This window comes from Bombus bifarius, unplaced genomic scaffold (assembly GCF_011952205.1).
Source record: "Bombus bifarius isolate JDL3187 unplaced genomic scaffold, Bbif_JDL3187 scf7180000007992, whole genome shotgun sequence".
NCBI lineage: Eukaryota > Metazoa > Arthropoda > Insecta > Hymenoptera > Apidae > Bombus > Bombus bifarius.
The window spans coordinates 3048658-3071800 of NW_022884373.1; the positions used below are offsets into that span (position 1 = coordinate 3048658).

At 32.0% G+C, this 23143-nt stretch overlaps 1 protein-coding gene across 2 annotated transcripts; it reads left to right on the plus strand.

Moving 5' to 3' along the window:
* Positions 1–593: 593 nt before the first annotated feature.
* LOC117205572 (ABC transporter G family member 20-like) lies at positions 594–23096 on the plus strand. 2 transcript variants are annotated; one of them, XM_033444120.1, is made up of 15 exons: positions 594–1250; positions 17343–17481; positions 17571–17815; positions 18001–18175; positions 18255–18348; positions 18896–19105; positions 19347–19426; positions 19507–19738; positions 19890–20070; positions 20161–20276; positions 20351–20421; positions 20506–20594; positions 20939–21115; positions 21291–21377; positions 21548–21759. In XM_033444120.1, the coding sequence occupies exons 2-15, from the start codon at positions 17378–17380 to the stop codon at positions 21757–21759; spliced, it is 2073 nt and encodes a 690-aa protein (XP_033300011.1). In that variant the 5' UTR covers positions 594–1250; positions 17343–17377. The 2 variants fall into 2 exon arrangements, with proteins under 2 accessions (XP_033300011.1, XP_033300010.1); XM_033444119.1 differs by having other exon boundaries at positions 596–1250; positions 17998–18175; positions 21548–23096.
* Positions 23097–23143: the final 47 nt, after the last annotated feature.

A 23143-nucleotide genomic window follows, 5' to 3' on the forward strand; every position in this document is an offset into this window, starting at 1 on the left:
TAAATATATAAACATGATCCACGTAAAGTGTTCCATTAATTTTCGTAATGAAATAGCAAATGAGAATAGTAATGTTTTCGAAAATACAGTGATCTTCTAACAATTTTCTGAAAAATCATTATTCATTCATTCATTTATATACATATATCTTAATTTTTATCCACTTCTTCTCTGATATAAAGCAAGAAGTTGCTTCAGAGTTGAATTTCATAAATCATTCTCTATGTATATTTTAAGTTTAAAGGTGAATTCAAATTAAAATTTGTAACAAAAGTACGATCGAAGGTTATCAAGAGGTAATTAATTTGCATAAATGCAAACCAGGACAATGATTAATACTGTCTAATACTAATATTTGTTTATTAACCAATATTTTAAGTGATTGCATCGTAATTGTTTATCGTACGATGTGATTGAAGTAGTTAGACACAGATGCAATCACATCGAGCATCTCGAAAGCCTGGGAGAGAAAGAGCTACCTTTCCCCTTCTCTTTGGATATACTCACACCTGAAATAGATACATATAGGCTGTATACCGCTTACCGATTCATGAAATCCCCACCTTCACCAGGTTAACTTAGGTTTGATCTTGATTTCCTAAAGGGAACAGTCTTCAGCGGCAGTCAGGTGGTCGACGGTGTGACGATCGGACGTTGGCAAAGATTTGGCTTACACGGAAATGCGTCTTAACTCACTGTTAATACTGTCATGACACATACACCCGCGAGACCATTAGGTATTCAATAATCGGTCATTAGCAATCTCCAATCGGCACTTCATAACGAACAATTGCACCAACGATATCTCTTAGGAACCGTCGATATATTCTGGCTTATTTATGTACATAAATATATATATTTTTTCACGGTTTTGATTCGCGCGCAAAATTACCGGCATTATCCGTAACTCGAGAGAAAAGGTTAGATTCGTGGAGCCAAAGAGAAAAGTGTTCAGTGAAGAAACTCGAGAAAGTTGGACACACAACGAGAAACATTCGATAGATAACACAGCAAAAAAAGAGATACACATGCGAATTTTACCGTATTTATATTTATTTTTGCGATACATTATTTCAAGTAATTCGACGATCGCGTTTTCGTGTGAACATCACTAGAGCACTCCCTTGGGTCGCGATTATCGGAAATATCGAAAGGATCGATCAATTCGCAGCACGGACATTGACGTTTAAAAAGTATTCGATTGTGTTTACCTTTTTACTTTCAAGAATCGAAGGACTATCCGCAGTGAGGTAAGTGAACCGGAAGTTCGGCTTATTACCACGGAATGTCAATGAATTCACTTTTCGTAGATAACACGAACAGAGGAAGAATAACGGGAAAATTATGCAATTACATATTGTTGTTTTTTTATTATGATCTTTCCTCATTTTTCGTACGCGAGGAATGACTGCTGTAGTTTTGCAATAATGTTTGGCCAAATAATACTTAATTGCCATGAGAAAATACGATTGTTGTTAGAAAGTGAAATAATTATGTGGAGATTGTAATGGTAATTAGACGGTGATCAGGTGTATTACATGTATTATTACTGTTGTTACTATTTGTGCGTCAATCGAAACTATATATTATCGAACAGCTGACATTAGAGGATTTTATTTTATGGAACTGTCCCTTTTGTTTTTCCGATATTGTATGGATATTAATGGTTGAGTCCATCGAAATCGGTTTCCTATCTAAAGAATCTATCAAATTCTTAATGATTATGTATATAGTAACTTCTTTATGGAAATAAGAAAATGGGTAAATTGATACTGTACAAGGTTGAAATGTTCGCTTCCAGTTAGATAAAATGGAGTAATTTCATATGATGTTTCATAGTTTTCGTAGTTATGTAGTTCTCTGTAATTAATTAATCACGAGAATATATTTTCAAGTAGTAGTGTCAAAACCATAGAATTAAAATCTTTCAATAAAAGGTATAGAATCGTGTCTAATGAAAAATTAAATTTTCGATTGAAAATAAATTTGAGATAATCAAAAATGCACCTAATTTCATTTTAATTAAACTTGGTATTTATCTATGCGAAGAAAATACTTGAAAATTGTATGAAACGAGCTCCGTCGAATGATAATAGGTCATGGTAATTGTATAATCAATTCGCAGTCGTAATGACTATAGTTTTTAGAAGAGAAGGCTATACTTTTAGCGATTGCTTGTTCCCATTGATAATTCTTTTAAGACACACGTTAGACGCACTAGGACGAAGAAAATTTGTTTTACGAATCTTTTTTTCGTCAAATCCTTTTTCCTATACTTGTTCTTTCAATTTAATTGTCGTATCTTTAAAATTGTCGAAATTAAGGCAAATTTTGTAAAAAAATTCACTGCACTTTGTGTAGCGAAACGAAAGTAACCGAAGCCAATTATTCGTAGCAAGTATAGTTTATTAGAGGGGCATTCTTTCCTCTTTTTTTTTTTTAAATAAAAGATCGATTTTTTAGCACTTTTTATTCGAAAAAATTATCAAAAAATATAGTTTGAACTGCTGGTGACATATAATTAATTTATTGACATATAATTAAAATTTCAAATTGATCGGACCTATACTTTCTTTTTAATTGTGCCAAGCAATTGCAAAAACCTGTTTGGTGAACACCGCGTTTAAATAGTATTTCTCTGCAAATTAAACTGAAAAAATTTGTATAGCTAAAAAGTTGCATATTAATTTCATACTATTTTCTAACGAAAAGATGCAATGAAAATCGATATTTCCAAGAAAAAAATAAGACAATCATCCTTAAATTTAGTTGAAATTAATTTTTGAATAGGGCAATGTCTGTCTTATAAATACACATCGAAACAGATTTGGAAAACTTTGGCAAAATTATCGTCTAATTTAAGCGTCAAACATTGTTGCTAGTATATTTTGAGTATTAACATGCTATTACATAACAAAGTGGCATCTTTACAATATTTGCTGATTTCTTTATTTTTGTGATTTGCTGTTCCTTTCATAACACAACGTAAAGGTTCGACAGCGATGGAAGTCTTAATCTCCTAAGGACCCGCTAGTAAATGTTGCGTAACAGAAGAAGAATAATAGATATTTAAGATAGGAAATCATAAATCTCGGTAGCATGGAATTTAATAGCAAAACAGTGGTTTTGACAGGTTTCAAAGTAGGGTCGTAATTTGTGAAACAAACAAGGAAAAAAATAATTTTGTGTTATTACAATTTTTACTCGAAGGGACAAGCAGAATAACATTATGCGTTGATGCATTAAATTCCAAATGGTACAGTACAACGGAAAAGAATAGAGCTGCATAATAAAATTAACGAATGGCTCGGTCGGAATGTTTATAATTATATGTATTTATACAATGGTATATTTAGTAGATACAGGAAGTATATTTAAAATACAGTAGAGCACTTATCCGAAGAAACTTTGATACAATTATCGTACCGTTATCGAAATACCACAATGTCCGAACGTTTTATTACCTGAATTTCCTATTTCTTACGATATACAAAGTGTTCTTTGCTTTCTTTAATCGAGTGAATTTTATTATTTATTTATTTATAATATATTATATCTAATTAAAAAAAAAAAAAAACTCGAAAGCGGCGTAAGTGCAGAATTAGCAAAAGATACAGGAAACTGAAAAAATTACAATCGCAGACATAAAAACACAGAAATATGTTATTAAAAATTGTCTAAAGCATGTAGATAAGAAAACGTACTGATGTAATTGAATGGTTTCATTGCGATAAAAACGATAATAAAAACAATTTCATACGAATGGAAACAGGAAACGAAAGTGGTAATGGAGAGGCATCTTCTCGTGTCAAGGTATTCACGAAATTCGAAAATGTACTTTGATGGTTCAAAGTACAAAAGAATACAACTCTATAAAGTTCATTAAGTTGCAAACATTATGCAAACTAGTATCCAAAAAGATGTGGGATCTGTAAATATTTCAAGAATCTGTCCATCAATCTGAACGAATGAAATTTCATATCAGAGAAACGATTGTTATCCGAAAATTTCTTTGTTCAAACAATTTTGTCGAGTAAAGGAAGCTCTTCTGTATCAAAACATTTTCAACAATCTGTAAACAGATTTATATAATTCTATAAGATGTAAACAAACGAATAAAATACAAGTTTTGTGACGTTAATTTCATCCGCGCAACGATTGAATATTTTTTGTGGAAATAAATTTCCAAACTTTAATTTTATTCGTTTGATAGGGAAATTTACAAATTTCTATTTAATGAAACACCAATTTCTGCAGAGAAATTTCATGCCGAAAGAAATTAGGAGGGAACTTGATCTACTGCCTAATTGACAGCGGACAACCACTTGTGACTGGTAGCTATAAAATTTATTGCCGTTGATGAATTAATTAATATGTTATATACAAGAGCGATAAGAGCACGTTGAAAGGGTCAAAAGATCTCGACGAACCAAGAAATATTTGCGTTGCATGCTCGAAACAGAGCTATTCAACTATTGTATAATGTTTATTTTACTTATTTCGAACGTGGCGACAAAAGAAAGCGAGAGTACGAAACCGTGTATTCCTTCTTCTCTATTCGGAATCGCTTCATTTGAGCCGCTCGAATCGAAAGTTATCACATCACTGGTTTCAACCTCAAGCTGAAAAATCTCACAACAGGAATCGTTTATTTCTCACGTTTTCTCTCTTTTTATGAAAGAAAATGCTATGTATTGGAATTTTTTCTCTCCCGTTTTTGACATCCCAAATGCCAAAATTAACTTTCCCCTTATTATTAATTTATCGATTATTTCTTTAAAATATCCTAATCGTGATTTTCCTAATCATAGCTATCGTAATGATATCTTTCACGTAATATCGTAAACAATAAATTAATATGCAAACTGCGATGATATAATGAACATAGATATAGCAGATGGATGAATCCAGGAAAGGAAAGGAATTAATCATTTCTGCGCGCAGATTTAACTCATTCTAACGACAAACGTTAAAAAATTTCAATCTACACACTCCGATACGAGATAGTTACCTAACTAGGTATTTATGTACATACATAATGAACAATGTGCGACACGTGTTGTATTATCATCCGATCGTTCACATTTTACGGAAAAATTGAACTGAACATGCTCGAAAAGTGATCAGTCGTTGGTAGTCAGTGATGCTGCCCGATCCATCCTTTCGACGCGAATTTCTCCGTCGTGAATTTACTTTCTACATTCGCCTATTTTCGTTGCCTGTTGGCCACATGGATTCTATGACTACGCCGTGTCGCATCGTACCATTTCAGTCTGAAAATGAAACCATCGACTGATGTCGGTTACTAATTATCCAGCTTACACGCACTTTTTTGTAATCTGAATTAAAAAAGTTCCCTATAATTATAGTTCAGACTCACGGAAAGATGCGAAGGATCAGAGCTGATCGTCGAATGTCGTGTTATATCGTTGTCAGATGTAGAACAGATTCATTTAGGCGAATATACATAGATACTGTTTGTGGTAAATAAGTTTGTGGTGTATGCAAATTTTTATCAAATGTCCATTTAGTAAAGGATTTTGTTTCATCACTTCAGTTTGTATAAATAAAAACAGACTCCACGTGTCGGTTAAGATTGATCTAAGCTGACATTGCTATTTTAAATGTCTTCTTTTCGCAACAAGTGAACTTAGATTTAATTAACATAAATGTCGATATCATAAGGGCATATGGTATTTCTTGGAGTATTTAGTATTCATATATGTATATGTATACTAATGTATGTATTCTTCAAATTCCTGCAAAATATAAATATGTTTTATGTATGTTTTATGCCAAGTTTTCTCAAATTTATTTTTCGGTAGAACATACTTTTTCATACATCATGTGTATCGTACGAGTGAAAATTAGAAGAAAACAAGATTGAGACAAAGCAGGCTGGATTTAAGAAATTGTTTACGTTATTCAGAACAAACTCACCTTATAGCAAAAGATCATGACGTTCCAACAAAATCTCGCATCCAAAATAAAAAAGTGAAGTTATTCACTTTCTCTATAATTCCTCGTCAATGTAGACAGATATTATATAAAAGTGTATTTTACAAAATCAGTGCAGAAAATAAACAGAACATAGAACTAATTCTGTACTAAAAAACTTTTTACTTATACCTTAAAATATACAAATATAAATAAAAGATGCAAAATATTTGTGATCTAATCGCGTCTCACCATTGTTATTTATACTATAGTTATTACCATATGAGAGATCATTTTACGTAATCTCTGTTGTGCTTTGCCAAGATCATCATTAGTCACGATCATTTATCTTCTTTATTGTCAGTTATAGTTTTGCAATTTTGTTATTACCAATGAATCTGATTTAAATGAATTCTTATACGTTATACGTTAATGGTTTCAATGGTCAAATACAAAAAGTCTTCAAAGAATTGATATCGGAATTCGTTTGAATAAATTCACAACATCGTAATAAATTCACAACATCGTAATAAATTGCTATGTTTCAAGGTTTGCAGTACCTCTTGTTAACTAAAATAATCCAATTTAAATTAACTAAAAAAATGATACCGGTTAATGGGACATTTTTATTTTATTATGATATAATTGATTGATTAATTTTAATCGGTGTTGAGTGTTCACACGTTCTAGGATTATAAATGACCAACTATAAATTAGTAAATGTAATAATTTTCCAGGAAATAATGAATACACGTTCATTAAATGTTTTTTCTAAAATAACGTTGAATGAAAATACAGCAATATCTTATCAAACAGGTATATTTTTGCAACTGTGTTCATTGTCACGTTTAACTTTATCGATGGATTAGAAATATACAAAAATTTACAAAATACCTACTAACCATAAGTTATAGCGTTCTCTGCTTGAAACAAACCTGATTCCATTTTTTTAGTTACAGATATAATTCATAAAATGTAATTTATGAAATCGTGTATCAGCGAAAACTCGTATTCTATAACATTTTCTTCGCAACGGGAAAGTCTTGAGCGCGTGTCTCGTTTCTGAAAAATCGAAAGGTCAATCGGTGACGAATGTATCGATTTGACGAACACCCTGTGGAAACTTATACGCGCTCCAATTGTCACTAAGAATTACGTTCACTCGAGAACCAGGTTCTAAGTTAGCAACGAACGAGGACAATCACACTGCGATTATACGGTAAATTGTACGATATGATCACAGTTTGTATGAACTCGTTCTGGCTTTATCATCACAGCTCTGCGCAAATTCCTAGATTGAATTTTTGGATGAAATAAAACTGAATTAAATTAGTGATGTTTTTCTTATTAAATCATCGCATTTTTTGACGAACAGTTGAAGCGTAACTTATATCAAAGATATTAAGAGCAACGAATTTACCTTTTATGTTTTCGCAATCTGAATTTTTTTGCAATTTGTTGCAAATTATATCACTAGTAGATTATTAAATCAGTTTTACATAATAATTTTCATTATTATACAACTCGAATCTGTTATTTGAATTGTATTAAGTGTATAACATATTACAACATAGTAACATATTATACAAAGTGAACAAATAACGTCATTTTAATTGATTGATCTTGACCGATTTATTCTCTTTGCTCTCTAAATAGGATCTTTAGATTGTTTTCAAAAATAGTTCAAAGCTCATATTCGTTTTATGATGTTCGCTTATGACAAAGGAATGTAATAATTATCCGCAAACCATATACTGCCGTAATTACTCAAATTAATACTATTTCATTTTTGCTGTCTGTCAAGATTGCTATCGAATTACATATGAAAAATGAACAAATTACCATCCTTCGTCGTGGTTACATAAAATTTCTGAATATTAATATTGGAGATGTCATTGTCTTTTGTTAATATATTTTTTTGACAATTTTCTATATACATTCATAAATATCTTTATATATGAATGTATTTTTGCCCTAGTTAGCTCTTCGTCATCTGCTTCATTCGATCTAATAGTAAAGACCTCGGAACGTGTATGGAAAAAGTTTGAAATTTGTATTTACTGATTTTTACTAATTTTTTCTATTATATATATTTATATTTATAAATACAAATATATATATTTTTTTATTGTATTAATTTTTACATAGGAATTTTGACAACAGATTAAATATGTATAAAACACTGTTGCATATAAAAAAATAAATATGAATGATATAGTATTAAACATTCAATTTATTAGATAAAATAAAATTGCGTATTTACTGTTGCTGACGGGTACGTTGCATTGATTCGATTATATATTATTTGTGCACAGACGCACGTGTTATTACATGCTGACTGTTGATGTAAGCGTGACACTTTTATCCTGACTACGTATAGAAGGCTAAAAAAGTTGTTTAAGATTGTTATTGGAATTCTTGGATTCGTTCTAAATATCCATAAGAATAATTAATATTAATAATTATCGAATGTGGAATTAACAAATGTTTAAGATATGCACGCGTTTTATACGAATGCGGAATGTAAATTAACATCTTGAAGTTATTAAACTGTTTGCGCAGTGATTAATGCAAAATATGCACAGCATGATATGCACAAATACTATAAATATTTGCTATGATTGAATTTTTAAATAAATCGCACCGCAGATATTATGTCTCTGCCTATGTTTAGCGTCTTCGAGAAAATCAATTTTAAAAGATCAATCAGACAAAAATATTATTTTTGACGAATTTATGACACAGATATAAATGTAATTCTTATGCAGCATAAATATTTTATACATAAAACAGCGATGAACAATTTCTCGCATATATAAAGACTCAAATTGCACATAAAGTAGAAATAAATATTTTGTTATATAAATAGCAATATTATAAGATATAAATAAGTCTTTTCAAAATTATTCGTAGTATATATACTACTTTTTCGTCTTATTCTCTGTTACCAATGCAGTTACAAAAAAATATCAAAAGAGAAAGATGAATGGTTCAAAGAGTAACTGTTATATTCGTAGGATGATTTCTTTTTCTTTTGAAAGTGTAATGGTACATATGCAATCAACAATTGCACTATTTTTTTTTTAATGGAAATGCATACTTTGCTTTACATTGATAGATTCCTCTCGTCACTCTATGACAAACCCATTAGAGTTTCCTTTGTCTTATATGCGATAAATTTTACAAAATTCTAGTTAAAATATCTCGGTAACCAATCAGTTCTTACTTCGTTTAAATCTTATTAATTAATTTTCATTCTGTATGTTATTACTTTTTTATTTACTCAATGCTCCTTCTCGTAGTATGCGTTTCCGTTTAAGAAAGTAATGCGATTGCTGATTGCATATGCGTTCGCTGCATTTCTAAAGAAAGAAACATACTCCTACGGATGTGGTACTCCTTGAACTATTCACCTTAATCATCTCTTTTGACACATTTCCGTAACTGCACTGGTAACGGAGTTATAACGTGAAACAGTTGCGTGGATCACCCTGTATAGCGTACAAGAATTCAATTAGTCCAATATTAGTAAGACGTAACACAATATAGCATAGCAAATTTAGAAAGCAATCGAGCACGATACATATAATATTATCTTTGAGCAAATATAAAGGACAATGACTATTCCTTCGAAGTTCACGAGCAATAGCCCATCTTCGCATAATCCGATCCCAAGACCAGTTTCACGCACACGAACATCCGACCTATTCAGATACGTATTGCACGTATATACGGATGATCTACCGTTATAAAGAAACCTTCTATGTACTCTTAGACGCAGTTTTATCACGTGTCAGCCAGTTACGCTTGCAAAGCATGGCCGTGGGGAAAGGTATAACCTTAGGACAATTCTCCAGTGCTTCTCGTTAATCGTGTTCGTACTTTCCGATGCATTCCCGATGCATTCCTGATGCACTCCCTACTCTTGAAAGTTCGGAGCGGTTCGAATGTGAATAGAAGAACGAAACAATTTTTAAAGATTCGATTTTCATCGATATCACGAGTCGTTGGGGAAAATTAAAATAATTAGGGAGAGGGAGGAATCTAAATTAAGAGGATATTCAGTATAGAAGAGAGGAATTTCAATGGTTCGTTCTTTCATAGTGGATGTGTTTAGTATCGCGAAGAAACGAGAAGGTGATAATTTTAGTGACAGTGTTTAACGGAAGTTGGACTTTCGGTGGATTTGAGCTTTTAAGATCGAATAATTTCGGACAATTCGGCTTTTCTCGATACCTCGAGTTGCGATCCAATTCTTGGAATCGCGAAAATTCCTATACGAAACTCATTGATAGTCTTCTTCTTTTGTTGCAAGAAATAGACCTAGCTCCTCAGTCGATTATCGGTAGCTTCTTTTATTAATATTTTTATGCATAGAATTTCGGTCCATACTAAAGAATCTATGCGATTCTAATCTTATACAAATTTTATAATATTTTTCTATTTCATATGAAATACAAACAGTAACTCAAAAGATCGATCGCGTGCCAAGCGGCCTCTCACTTATTATTGCGTTACCGGTATAAATCAACAGGTGCTGTTCGAAAAGTGGCGGTAATTTATTCCGCTGTGTATCACATTTTCCTTCAGTTCCGGACCTATTTAGTTTCCACATTTTTAGTACAGCTTGACGTGAAGAGTGCAATAAACCATACGATGATCGATGATTTGGATCCGCCTATTCTTGTTAGTTTGTCTCACCGTGAAGATAACTTCGTTTGAAATCTGAGTACGATTTCTTTACTCACTTTATTATAGCAATATATTCTATTAAAAAATATCTCCGTTTCACTTTATGTATGATACTCGTTATCGAGAAATGATTATATCCTCATCCGGTGTTCATCGAGATAAGACTTTGAAATTAATTAAAATATTTCGCGGTCAAACACGGTGAAAGTGTTTACGAAGCACGCGTTAGATCGCCGCTTGAGAAAGGAATTAAACAGAGATGTGAGAAAGTATACAGAGGTGTAAACGTTTCGCGTTATCATCGAATGAACGGTTCGTCCAACGTGCAAGTTTCCTAAATCTTTCCTAAATCGATTCGCCACCGAAGAAATTGCAACCGTATTATGCTCTTCTTTTACGAACATGCATCGAGGAAGTAGGAAGGCGATTATTCCTTTCGTACTTAGAAATCGAGATTACTTCCGCAGAACGGTCACGCTCGAGATATTGATAAGATTAATCGATTAATGTTACGCGAGGAAAATCTAATGATACGCATAAAGGTTTGCATCGCGCTGAGAATTTTCTAGTTTTTAATATCAATGATTCTACGTTTTATAGACTTTAAACAACTTAAACAGTTACGGAATATATGATGAAGGAAAATTTTGCTCTCTTCGATAAATTCTATTTCTCTCGGGCATCGACGCAGTTTCAGGCTGCTGGTGTATCTGGTTTCTACATTACATTATACCGGTTTATATATTTAGCGATAAGAATTCTGCATTCCTCGAGACCAGTCACTAAAACTAATTTCTATAATTATAAAATACAGGATGATTCTAGCAACTAGACCGACCTGTACATTTATTCTAAGTGAAATTAGAAAAAACATCATAGAGGAAGATTTCATGCTATGGTGTCTACGGGTTGCAACGCCGTGTTATTTTCAATCGAACGGGATGCAAAATCTGGTCGTTACATTTGTATGCATTTATTCAGGAAAGAAATTTTATTTATTCAGATAATCGTCTTGAGTCACAAGGATCGAAATCGTCTGAGTGAAGACGAAACCTAACCCTAAATTTAATTTAAAAAGCTTACGTTTTTTAAAAAAAGGATTTAAATCGAGAAACAAAATGTCAAGTTCGGCAACAGGATAATATCTCATCAGGTAATAATATTTCTGTTTTAAACGTCTAGACACGATTATCTTTTTAACTATCAAAAATAGAGAAAAGTTTTCTTCGATAAAAGTTGTATGCCATCGAGAAGGACGAGATCGTCACAATGATAATTGTTCGATCTTGAGATAACAGTGATCTATGAAGATCATTTTTCAATTATCGAATGTAATTTTATTGTACATTTATGTACATTTATTTACATGTATTATGTACACATGTAATTTACAATTTTGGAGATATGACTTTTTAAAGCTGACGTGTCACTGATGTCAGCGTTACCCAATGTATATCTTAAAAAGGCTATCCGATGATAAACCGTGTTATTTTTATTGATGAAAACGATTGGCTTGAACAACGTCGACTCGATTCTGTTTATTAGATGCCATAAGATTGCACAGTGTCATCGGTATTCATGTATTATTGCAATCTCGTAACTGGAGCAAAGGAAAGAATTTTATAATTAATTTATACTTAATTAACCTCACGCTGGAAATTGGAATTAACGAATGTTCATTACATCATTTGTTATTGAAAAGAAAGTTGAATTTGTATTACCTCCAGGCTACGGATATTTGTCTTATCGCCAAGTGCGCAAAAATTTCATTAACGTCATTCTAACCGGCTAAAGTTAAATGTTACATTTTCTCGAAACACACACACGCAAAAATCGGTTTCTTTTAAAGCCACTGTGGTGTATAAAGCTCGACCGGGCAACATTCTAGTGCTGTGCATTGGATAACGCTGATCTTAAGAACTACTATCTCTAAAACGGTATATATAAGTTACACGTATAGGTTAACGTTTTGAAAAGGTCTAGATATCAGTTGCAATAAACATACGACAAAAAATGTAGGTTTTTATTTAAAAATTCAAATGTGATCTTCACAAGTCGTTCCAACACTAGCTCGAGATGAAGTTATTATCATATGTTCTTCACGATCCCACACGATTTTCATATGAAACGTATTTTCATATTTCTGATAATTACAGGAATAGCGCGTAGATGCTTAAAACGCATATACTGTGTAACGATTATAAACGAAATGCATATAGATTTACAAATTTATAAAATATATTTTATACGAGTATGTGAATATATACAGTGTGTCTCGAACCGTGGGCAAAAGTTGCACGATACCGAGGTGGTTTCTGCATTCGATTTTGCGGTAGCCTTGAAATCTGCAATGAAATGTTTATGGATGCCTTCATTTTTTATTACATGTTCTTAGGATAAATCATTTATGCAATACAAACGTAAAGACGTTTTTAAACCGTTATAAATTCGTGTTATCGAAATATGAATTTTAAAATTCGATGTGGTTTTTTATAACGTTACTACTGGTATGGCATTGCCTTGATGTCTTCAAAATAATCAGCAGATTTCCAATAATCGCTTTCAGACTCTATTATGTATTGCTCTTAAATTCCAAAATTTACATAACGATAGCGGATGATATGTTTGAATTAGACATGTTTTGAAAATGTCGTCTGAATATCAGCTACGAGAATTTGTAATAAAAGATGGATGTATCCATTTAAAAATTATAATATCAAGTGCCATTCAATGTTCTTCTGAAACATTTCTTATATATCATTTATATTTTTAGAGATATTGACGTAATTGAGTGGATTGACATAAGACGTATTTATAGGAAACAACGGCGTAGCAAAATCTTTTGTTTCATTTAAATCCAATCAAAACTGTAACATTCCCCTCTTAGAATACGACGCTCAAAAATATACAGTTACAGTTACAAAAATATACAATTTCTCAACGCGAGAATTGATTGTAATTTTAATAAATAAATAAAAAAAAAAATATACAGGCTGGTTGGTAATTGGCGGTACAAACGGAAAGGGGGTGATTCTACGTGAAAAAAGAAGTCGAAAATATAGAATACAAATTTTTTTAAATTTTTCCATCGAGACAACGATCTACAGTGAGATCCGTTATAACGAGATGTGATAAAGTGCACGCGTACCGAGCGAAAATTCAAAGTCGATTTTCTCGAAAACAAAGCCTCGAACGAAAAATTTTTATTCTATATTTTCGACTTCTTTTTTCGCATAAAATCACCCCCTTTCCGCTTGTGCCACCAGTTACCAACCACCCTGTATATCCGCGTCTCTTAGAACTTGTGAAAACTGTGGATGTCGATAACCCGATGACTTTTGAAATATTTTGACATGTGTCGCTACGTAAAAAATGATGCGGAAATCTGTTTGGAAGTAATTTGTAATGGAACCATCTCTTTCCGCAGTTATAATCTTATTTTCTTAATAAGATTGTATATCTTTATTTATATAAATCAAGTTTGTATAATCGAGTTAATGGAGGATATTAGCTATGGGATCACTGAAAATTTGATACTTTACGAATGATTCTGATCTCGTGGTATGTCATCGAATCTTTCATTGTTACATGCTAAACATTTTTCACACTTTGATTTTCAATTACCTCGTTTAGTTGTCCAATCAAGTTACTGAAATCGCTAGAGCGTAGCTAACTACGCTTTTCTATATTTTTGATATCTTCTGTTAGAAGAATGACCCACTTTTTAAAATTCTAACTTTCATTAATAACAAATAACAAATTTTCTCTTCATCTTATATAGAAAATCCATAATATGATATAACCTGGATTAGGTGTTCTTCAACAGAATCTAAAATTGAAAGTGCTGATAGGTGTCGAATACTAATACTATTTACACGATAAACCATCGTACGATAAAAGGAATAATATCTAATTTTAAATATGTGATGAATTTTCCAATGGATATTCGAAGCAGACTATATTTAAATATTCCCTCAATTTCTGATACAATATCGTGTAATTACAGTCAGAGGAGCGACCGTTACGAATTCGTATCACACGATCACGATAACGTATATCGAAGATAGATGTGTTGAATGATAAATAGATGGGGCCAAGTGATTGATATTTAATGTGTGGGAGCGAACCGATCAGAATTCATAATGATGAGAGCAACGGTTCGTGTGAAACTTGTTGTAACTTGACTTTAAACATATCGACCTGCTATTCTATATCATTCGATAGGGTGAATGTCTTTAGACGGAAGCTGTAAGTCAGAAAACCAGTTTATTAGTCACTTGGATAAAATTGATAAATAATGAGCAGTTTGATAGCTGAGTTGATAGCTGAGAAATCTTCGCTTGATATTATACTCATAGATGAAAAGAAGATCAACGTAGCTTTAAGAAAAGAACTCTGGAAAATTAAGATTCCAATAGACAAACGTTGTTATGATGTCCTGAGAAAACGTGGCATTAATAGATTAATTTCTATACATCTATCGTTAAACAATTTTTTTCAATAATCCGCACACTGAGAACGAAAGAAAACAGACCAAATCTAGCGAGGTCAATTATTCTATTTCTGAAGAAATCGAATCAGTTCGTCGAAGAATCGTTTTGACAATAAAATCGAGAAATTTACAAAAATAAAGAACATAGAGTTCCAATTACACTGGTTTAACACGTCATTAATTATAAGGTTCAGAGGCAACGTTAATCGTAGCGTGAAGAATTTGGCTAATTGGTATTTCGTAAGACCCCCGATCGGAAGAGTTAAAAACCATTGAAGTGTGTAAACGTTGCGCAATTTTCTTGCAATGAGTCCAATTGAAATTTCACGGATCGAGAAAGTAGAAGAGACCATATAGAATTACGCAAAAAAAAAAAAAAAAGACAATTTACCATAAGAAGAAACGATGTCTGATGCGAGTGGCAGAATAAGCCTCGATGGCCTTGGTGGAATTCTTTCTTAAGAGCAATCTATTCGGTATTACGTGATCGTTAGTCCTAGATTCACGGAGCCCTTTTACAGCGGCGAAAGATAAATAATATTAAAACGAACCAAGTTTGTTGAACACGTGAAAGAGTTGCCATACCTACTGCCGTTTAATGAAACGTTTCGACAGTGCGAATGTAGACCCACGGAATGTTGTATTACTTAAGACTGTCAGTTGGATATGTTGCCTAGGAGCAGCCGTACTTGTAGGATGAAAAAAGAAATACACACTTTTTCTTCGTTTCTAGAATTAGGTGATTTGTAAGAGCTGAAAAATAAAACTTTCATGTGGATGTCAAACGAACGGATCATTTTTTGAACTTTCTTCTTCCTTCTGTCTTGTTATAGATACTCTTAATTTTCGGAATCTGATTTTCAATGACGTTTTACGTTTCTATTGAAATATGACGCGCACATTTCTTAATTCTATTTCTTGAGATCGTATAAGAACTCTAAAGTGCGCGGAACGTGGTGGAACATACGCGAAAAAATTGTTTTCTTTTAGATGAGATTATGTCTGGTTTATAGCGCATTAAACAGCGCACTCTGATTCACATCTATTCTGCATTATAAAATACACGTTCATTATTTATTCTCGTTTCTTTGCCGAGATAGATAATTCACAGCCGATAGTTTTGTTGATATCAAACTCAATGTAATATTGAGTAATATATAGTATTATTTAATATGTAATTTGCGCTATATAATATTTGTGTTCAATATTCTTTGTTTAAAACACTTTAATATAACAATTTATCGATAAAACATGATATACATTTCATTAAAATAAACAGCCTTGGTATTAAGTTATTCCTGTGTAATGGTACTTTTGCATATTAATAACATCATTTTAAATTCAATATGTTAATTATTTTAGCTTTTGTAAATTATGTGTAAAACGATTGATTATTCATTCTTTACACTGCAATGTGTATTTAGTAGTTTAATAAAATATAATTTGTTATGGAGAACTAATAGAAAAGATTATTGAATGATGGAAATTATTTTTGTAATACAGTTATATACGTTTCTTTAAATAACGAAATAATTCTCGTTTTGCATTTATCTGTTTCACAATTATTTTAGACTGCTTCAAATTATGTATTTAAATTATTTTCTATATTCGCCCTATATCTACGTATTTTTTAATCAATCTTGCCCTATGCCTCTCATATTGGACAGTTCTTGAAGGTATTTCACGAAGGTGCATATGAAAAATTTAACGAGAGTTATTAGAATTAAGAATGGGAGACGGATAAAATTAATAAATTATGTTAAAATTTCAATCACTGTGTCTAAATATAACAATTTATTCTTTCGAATTTCTGGAATTGATAGGAGAATTATGATAATTCCTTTCACTGTAAACATAAATATCTAAAGTAATAAAAAGCAAAAAGATAAACGAGGTACATATTCGATACATCTCACATAAATTATGTGTCTCGAAGATTTCAAGTCATTTTAATAGACATATTAGTAATTTAATATACTATATTAATTTATTAAGTAATTTGACATACTATGTATAAAAAGGTAATAAGTGTTACTAGTTATTAATTTACTGTTGATTTGTACAGTTTAATAACATTTTTTATGAACAGTTGTTCATAATCACTTGTAAATAATTACCAAATTTGCATTGTTTGTATACAGATATACATATACATTATTTCTCAAATATTCCTCTTGATATGTATTCGTGAATATATCTGTACTTATAATTAATGTTATAGGTTGCAATTTTTAGTTGAAATCGGTGCCTTGCAAAATGGCAGGGCAAAATGCAGTCATCGTCAAGAATGCGAAGAAAACATATGGTGGTGGAGTATACATCTTGAATGGCGTGAATCTTACTGTCCCCAAAGGCTGTATGTGAGTAAAACGTTAGATAGAATTTATGTTATTATAACATCTTTTCAAATTTTTCCAATTCGCTCATATACGTACATTACTTTACACAGATATAGCTTACTGGGAGCTAGTGGATGCGGAAAAACCACTTTACTCTCTTGCGTGGTTGGCGTCCGAAAATTGGATTATGGGGATATTTGGGTACTCGGTGGCCAGCCGGGAACCAAAGATTCTGGAATACCAGGGCCTCGTATCGGTTACATGCCGCAAGATGTTTCGCTGGTCGACGAATTTTCTGTGATTGACGCGCTTGTCTTTTTTGGAACAATCAGTGGCATGGAAAAATTTGAAATTGGTAAATTTAAGAACTTACAACTATATTCTTATATTTTTCCCTTACGAATGCAAAAGAGTCGTACACTATTGAATCGTATAGGATTTAATTTAAACTGTTAGATATTTTAATCAACAAGCGAATAGATCATCATGCATGCATATATCAAGTTATGTTAGCGAAATCGAGAAAATTATTTTCAGAAGAAAGATACGTAGAATTAAAGGATTTACTCCAACTGCCACCCAGGGACCGTTTGGTGAAGAACATGAGCGGTGGCCAGCAAAGAAGAGTATCCTTCGCAGCAGCTCTGCTTCAGAGGCCTGAACTGCTGATCCTCGATGAACCCACTGTCGGTTTAGATCCAGTTTTAAGGGACAAGCAAGTATACTTTCATTTCCTTCCACCTTTTTTAAACTTAACGTAAGGACAATAACATAAACAAAGACTTTTTGCACAGTATTTGGAACCACTTGACGCAGATCACAAAAGAAGAAGGTGTCACAGTGATTATCACTACGCATTATATCGAGGAAGCAAAACAATCTGATAAGGTAAATTACACAATTGAATGATAAAATGAACATTCGTATCCTTCAATCATGATGAAAAGCTATGAGATAAACTAATTAAGCATAAATTATCTTATTAAATCAATGATTACATATTAGAATATCTTACTTTACGCGACAAAACTAGCATATATTAACAAGACAAGTTAAAGATCATTCGTATAAATATTAGCCTTAGCAAATACGTATTTTACAATACAAATTCACTTACGTAAACTTCCAAATCTTTGTTACTTTAGTTGAATCAATGCATATGCTGATCAGATATTTTTCAATAATTTTCATTTCAGCTAAGTTCCAATATCCGAGCGATAAATATCTGACAATTATTTATCGACACCTTATTTATTTTCTTTTTATATATTTTCGTAATCTTATTCTATTCGTTGGCGTTCGTAATAGTAACAGCCTGTATAATTGTACTTTATAATAGCTGCCTTGATGACATTGTTCTAGCAAGAAAGGTAAAGCGAGTTGCTATAAAAAGATAAGTTTCATCGTATGTTAATGTCACTATTATACTCTTTAGATTGGATTGCTCAGAAATGGCCAGCTGTTGGCTGAATCATCACCGAATGAATTATTGGAGCGATTTCAAACCGACTCCCTGGAGGAAGCCTTCTTAACCTTGAGTCAACAACAAGCTGAGGATTCACAAGGAAGTAATCTGATCCCTGATCCTCCAGGGGAGATTAATCCGATTTATAATTCGCACGATGTCAGCAACGGGAAGACGAAGGTGATACAACGCTTGAAGCTTATTCAGTTATATAGATCTATATAGATCAAAAAATACAAGTCCTTCCAAACTTTACATAGTGTTTCGGTGCTGCGGTGTTTGATGATCTTCTAATCACGTATTTTCACCAGAAAAATTTAACTATATTGATAAATCATAGAACAAAGTATTTCTCTTTTTCTGAATGTAAGAAATATTTTATTTGTTAAGATGAAACAACAAAAAAATCATGTTTCAGCAGAGGATGCATCAAAGTAACTGGAAGACGAGAATTAGGGCTTTGCTTTATAAGAATGCGCTTCAGTTTTTGCGTCATCCTGGGTAAATGTTATAAGATATTTGATTATTAACGAAGATTAGGAACGAGAAATTTAGTTGACGATTTCTTTGTTTGTCCTTAGGGGGTTCTTATTCTCAATCGTCTTACCAGTGTTGGAAATGATGCTGTTCTTTTACACGGTTGGTCCAGACCCAAAAAATCTCAAGATATACGTAGTGAACGAAGAGACTGGTGCCTGTAATAGTCAGAAATATTTAGGCAATATTACATACTACAACGAAGAGCAAACGTGCAAGTTCACCGATCTCAGTTGTAGGTTCATAGCCAACATGGATGATGATATTCTAGAGACGGTGAGTGAAAAATATATTCTTTAAGAAAAGGACTATTTTAAGAGATTAATTTAAGAGAATAATAATTAATATTTTAAGAGATTAATAAATATAATAATAATAACATAATAATTGATAGAATAAGAGTAATTGTTAATCGTATTTTTTTCAGAAATTTTATGATAATTACGAAAAAGCGAAGGAGAAACTGAAGCATAATCATGACGCCGTTGGAATAATGTATTTTCAGAGAAATTTTTCACTTGGAATGGAACAGAAGTTAGAAAATATGCTTACTATATCTGACGATGTTATTTCGGCTTCTATAATCGACGTCGAGTTACATATTCCAGGTATGTGACAAGAATATAACTGCCGTAAAATTAATTGTTTCCCAATGTATATAGAACGATCATCTATCCACGTTTCCTTCAATGTTGCAGATAGAGAAATTATTTTATTCGTAAAACAATACTTATATAAAATGTTGATGAAAGAGTTAGAGAAAATTGTTCAGGAATGTGGAATTAGTAAAAAGTACGCAAATATTCCAATAAAGGTGTGTATATGTTAAAAAACAAATCAATATTAGTGAAAATGATCCAGAATGATACTGATTTTTTAATGTTATAGTTTGAAGATCCGATTTATGGTAAGATGGAAATGGAGTTTGGACAATATGTCATACCAGTATTTTTGCTAACGTAATATTTTTTCTGTTGTAAATTACAATTTTCCTACGAATTATAAGATCGTTTCATCTTTATGTATAAATTTTATTTCTCTAGAATGTTATTCATTTTGGCAACATCTATTTCTTCGAGTGCAATCATAGTCGATCGTCATTCTGGCATATGGGACAGGATCTTAGTTCAAGGTAAATTCAAATATTTAGTTTTTGTTTCCTTTGATTAACGTGTTCATTTTATTTATATGAAAATGAATTCTGAACGTAGAAAATTTGTACTATGAAGGAAACGAATTTGACTATGTCATTCTTCATCTTTATTCTTTTTTTTATTTTACGTTCGCTCTATTACTGAGCATTTAATGAAATCACTAAATGTGAAATAAATCACATCTTGACAAGCTCACTGTATGTACGACAAATAATACATTGTCTATAATACTAAACTATCATATAAGTTGCATAAAATTATTGCACAATTGTAAAATAATTAATTACATTGTTATTGATCCATAAATATTCATGTAAAATAGGTGTTACCACCGCAGAGATTCTGATTACTCACTTGATAACGCAAGCTATAATCATTGTATTTCAAGTAACACTTGCGTTATATATTGGTTTCGAGCAGTATGATATGTATTGCGAAGGATCAAAGATCGGTGTCACCGCGATGATTATGCTAGAAGGAATTTGTGGAATGGTATACGGTAAGCTTCCGACTTAATTAAAATTAGCAAATGAATATTCACGACGGTTATGTTACATGTTTGTCATTCTTGAATTATGATATAAATTCAGTTAATTATTCAGAATTATGATATAATATCACTTGAATTACAATTTCTATGACAAAATATCTTGATGAGAAAAAATCATTTGTAGGTCTCTTGATATCAGTGTCATGTACTTCTCATAGTTTGGCCAATTATGCGTCAACGGGAACTTTTTATCCATTGCTTCTTCTTTGTGGTGAGTCATTAAACATAAGTTTATTTATTTTAGTATCATTTACTACTACGAGCGCAAAATGTTTGGAATCTGTCAGAAAGATCAAAGAAAAATTGGTGTACGTCTAATGTGTATAATATGAAAAAATATATAGAATACATACTTATTAAGAATATTTTGACATTTTCAAGGATTGATCTGGCCAATCGAGGGTATGCCGAAATTTCTTCAATGGCTTAGTTTAACGATGCCTATAACGGTACCGGGAAAGTCACTAAGGGAAATTATGCAAAAAGGGACTGACCTCGACGAACCGGAGGTATACTCAGGATTTTTAGTGGTCACTGTGTGGATTTTTGCCCTCGCATTCATTTGTCTGCTTCAATTAAGATACAAATCTTGATTTCGACATAAAGGTTAAAATTAATGTGGAAAAAGACATTAAATTGGAAAATAAACCACCTCGTATCGTTTAAATAGTGAAAAAGGCATCTTTCTTCGCAAGCTTTACAGGGTTAGTTCATTCTAAATTGATCTAGTGTAGAATTAGTTCGTAGCTGCGTACATATGTATACTAGCGGGATATTGCGTTTTTATATATATTGTAAAATTATAATATGTTTTTTTTAACTACTGAGAAAATGGAGGACCACGTTAAAGACTCTCACCTACGTCATTAATGTACATTTTGTTCATATCGTAAGTGTAGACGTGCGCAAAGTTTCTTTAAGTATTCTTAGATTATTATATTTTATATAAAAGATGCGTTAGTTATTGATTACTTAGTAAGTAAGCGGAAAAATGTTAGGAAGAGGATATGCTTTTACCTCGTACTTTTACTCTTCGTTTAAACTTCTTGTATCTACAGCTCTGGGATTGTATCGTAATCGTCCATACCAATGCTTGATCTATAAAAATGTAATCATGAAACAGAACATGTTCTATCAATGTTATAGTCACGTAATATTGGATATCAGAGCATTCAGGGAGATAATGAGAGAAAATAAATATAACGAAGATGAAATGATTAATTAATGTTTCGGCACCAATGAAATGTAATTTGTCATTTTTGATTTATTGATCTCCTCTTACATGTTTTTTTTCCACAGATATACATGTGTTACAACACTCACTATTATCGGAGATTAACATAGTATACAAACATATACAACGTGCGAACTATGCGTGAGAATTTCCCTTTTTTTTTTCTTTTTCGTAACTCGTTCTTAGGCTGGAATATATTATCGATAATTCTACTGGGATACGTCACATCGACCATTGATTCTGGAATGTCTTTGCGAAACAAAGTAGCAAAACGCGCATCGAGGAGAACTAAAGAAGCAAATATTACGTTTCAAGCGTTGTTTAATAATCACGACGGATGCGTTAAAAATATTTCTGTTGCAGGATATCGAAATAAATATGCCACGTAATATTAAACGTGACTCATTGTCAGAGTTGCCTGGCATTTCGGTGACAGACCAGCATGAAAATTAGATAAGATAGTCAAATCTAAAAAATATTATATAGTAAAGTGTAGCCGCTAAAATTCTATCTCAATTCTTGTTCATCTTACTTCGCAACTACTCTTGAATTAAATACGAAAGAAAAAGAAAGAAAAAAGCGGTATTAGTATACTACATGCGCCAAGGAAGATTTTCTTGAATAATATTATCATCAAGCAAAGATACGCGACACTTGATCTTTGCACTCCCAAGGACTTCTTTGAAAATGATCAACGAATCGCAATATACAGTGAACGTTGGACTTTTGAACGAAACAAATAT